At 41.9% G+C, this 2,222-nt stretch overlaps 1 protein-coding gene across 1 annotated transcript in view; it reads left to right on the forward strand.

Moving 5' to 3' along the window:
- LOC107094403 overlaps positions 1-2,222 on the forward strand; it is a 23,611-nt gene that overhangs the window by 7,210 nt on the left and 14,179 nt on the right. Inside the window, exon 6 of the mRNA XM_015389976.1 lies at positions 4-177. Coding sequence (XP_015245462.1) covers positions 4-177 — 174 coding nt within the window. The remainder of the gene's footprint in view (positions 1-3; positions 178-2,222) is intronic.

Raw genomic sequence — 2,222 nt, forward strand, 5'->3', positions numbered from 1 at the left:
GAGTGGGAGATGAGGGTTCAGGAGTACGAAGATGAAGATGATGGTGATGAGCCCAGCCTTTGGACCAGGGTGCGCAGCCTCCTGCTGACCCTCAGCCTGCAGCTCTACCACCGCATGATGAAGGTCAGGGAGCAGCTGCAGAGATACGCCCGGACACTGGGGGGCGCTGCTGACCAGGTGAGGCCTCACACCTGTGGCCCTGCAGCCACAGATCCAGAACCTGGGCGGTTCTGCTCTCCAGCAACAGGAGAACTAGAATCATAGATCAGTTCTGATAGAACCAGATAAACAGAAGTCAGAATATTAAGGAACCCAGACAGTTTAGGGTGAATCTAATGAGTCGCTTTCAGTGACGAGTGGAGTTTGAACTTCTGGAAAAGAATCAAGAATAAAAACAGATGAGGTGTTTAATAAAAAAAAAAAAACAAACAACAGAAAATGAAACGTCTTTGTTTCTTAAAGATGAAGGAGGATTAAAGTCACCAGGGGGCGCCGCTCTTCCATTAATCACACCTGTTCCACACTTTCAGCCCCCTGGTTCTGGTTCTGGTTCTGGTTCTGGCTCTGGTTCTGGTTCTGGTTCTGGTTCTGGTTCTGGCTCTGGTTCTGGTTCTGGTTCTGGTTCTGGATGCTTACTGGGAATTTCTGTCATCTCCAGTGATGAGGAATGTCTCTCCTCTCTCTCTCTCAGTGTCATCACAGCTCTCTCGCCCCTCACATCCATCTGTCATGATGCGTTCACTGACTCCAGATCACACTCTCACCCCCCACCCCACAAGCTGACGTCATTATCAGGCGGAGGCATCATCCATGATAATAAAAATAATAATGAAAGATGAACTGGGTTTCAAATATTCAGCTCTGTGGTCAAATATTTAGATTTCTCTTATTTCATATATTTTTCCTCTTTACTCACTCAGCCTGTTTCACCTGTAAGGCGAACGATTCCCCAGGTGAGGATGTTTGTAGCGCAGACGTACCTTCTTCCATAACCAACCAGATTCTTTCTCAGGTTTATTCCTAACATGTTGCTGTTTAACCAAAGTGTCTAATTTATTTCGACTCTCTAACTTTCCATTATAGTCAGTAAGTAGAAACTAACGCTGCTCAGGCAGAACAGGGCTGATTACCAAGCAATAAGTTTGATGAACTTTTCTCTCTTTGCAAAGATAAAATACTGAGTGAAATCCATCGATGACAGATTAATCGATTATTGGAATAATCGTCAACTAATTTAGTAATCAATTAATCGTTAACTGGAGTATAGAGACTGTAAATCACGCTTTAAGCTGACAGAACGATCCACTGACAGCAGGAATTATACCAAGATTTTAAAGAAATATGTAAGCATTTTACATTTGAGATAAAAACGATTCTGTCTGTCAATCTGCTCTATAAAGTTTTAGTTTCACCTGTTTTCATTTCATAAAAAGTCTATAAAGAACTTTTGGCTATCTGGTCATGAATCCATTAACTGAAAAAATAATTGACAGATTAATCAGTTTGTAAAATAATCGTTAGTTGCAGCCCTGATATCTGCATATATATTTTTATTTTTTCTTATAAACAAGTTGCATAAGATTGGGTGTAGATATTTCCTCCGTCTCAGAGATAAATGTTGCTGTTTTCTGTCCAGCAGGTGTTTAAAGCTGCAGATCAGAGCGTTTCCCTTTCAGTCCGTTTCACTCGTCGGTTTGTTCTCTGCGGCGTTTCTGGCTGCAGAGATACGGATCAGATGAGCTGCAAGGACTCATTATCCTGAAGCAACAAACAGAGGAGGAGACGTGACCCAGCTGCTCCCTCTGGGTTCGGTTCTTCCTCCCAAACAGAACCTCTGAACGCTCCCTAAGCAGAGAAAGAACATTAGCAGGTATAGAAATCATCTGTTAGATATTCAGTCCTCGCTCTGATGGCTCCTCCTGTTCTATGGCGGACGTTCTGCTCTGGGATGCTTGGATCAAACGTTTAATCAGAAAAAACTCCACTGGAAGAAAAATGTCTTATTCTGACATTTAAACTGAATTTATTAAAAGTCTCCTTTTGAGAGCATAAAATATTTCATGATTCGTCGCATTTAATTAGATTTTCCAGCTGTTTGAAGTTATGGAAAAATCCGGACTGAATCAGGATGAGAAGGAAAATGTTCGTCTCTTCTTCTTCTTCTGCTCAGAAGAAAAAACTAAAAAATCTGAAGGAAGTTCAGAAAGTCAGGCCTGAAAGGC

The sequence above is a fragment of the Cyprinodon variegatus genome, unplaced genomic scaffold, assembly GCF_000732505.1.
Source record: "Cyprinodon variegatus isolate N-32 unplaced genomic scaffold, C_variegatus-1.0 Scaffold481, whole genome shotgun sequence".
NCBI classification, from domain to species: domain Eukaryota; kingdom Metazoa; phylum Chordata; class Actinopteri; order Cyprinodontiformes; family Cyprinodontidae; genus Cyprinodon; species Cyprinodon variegatus.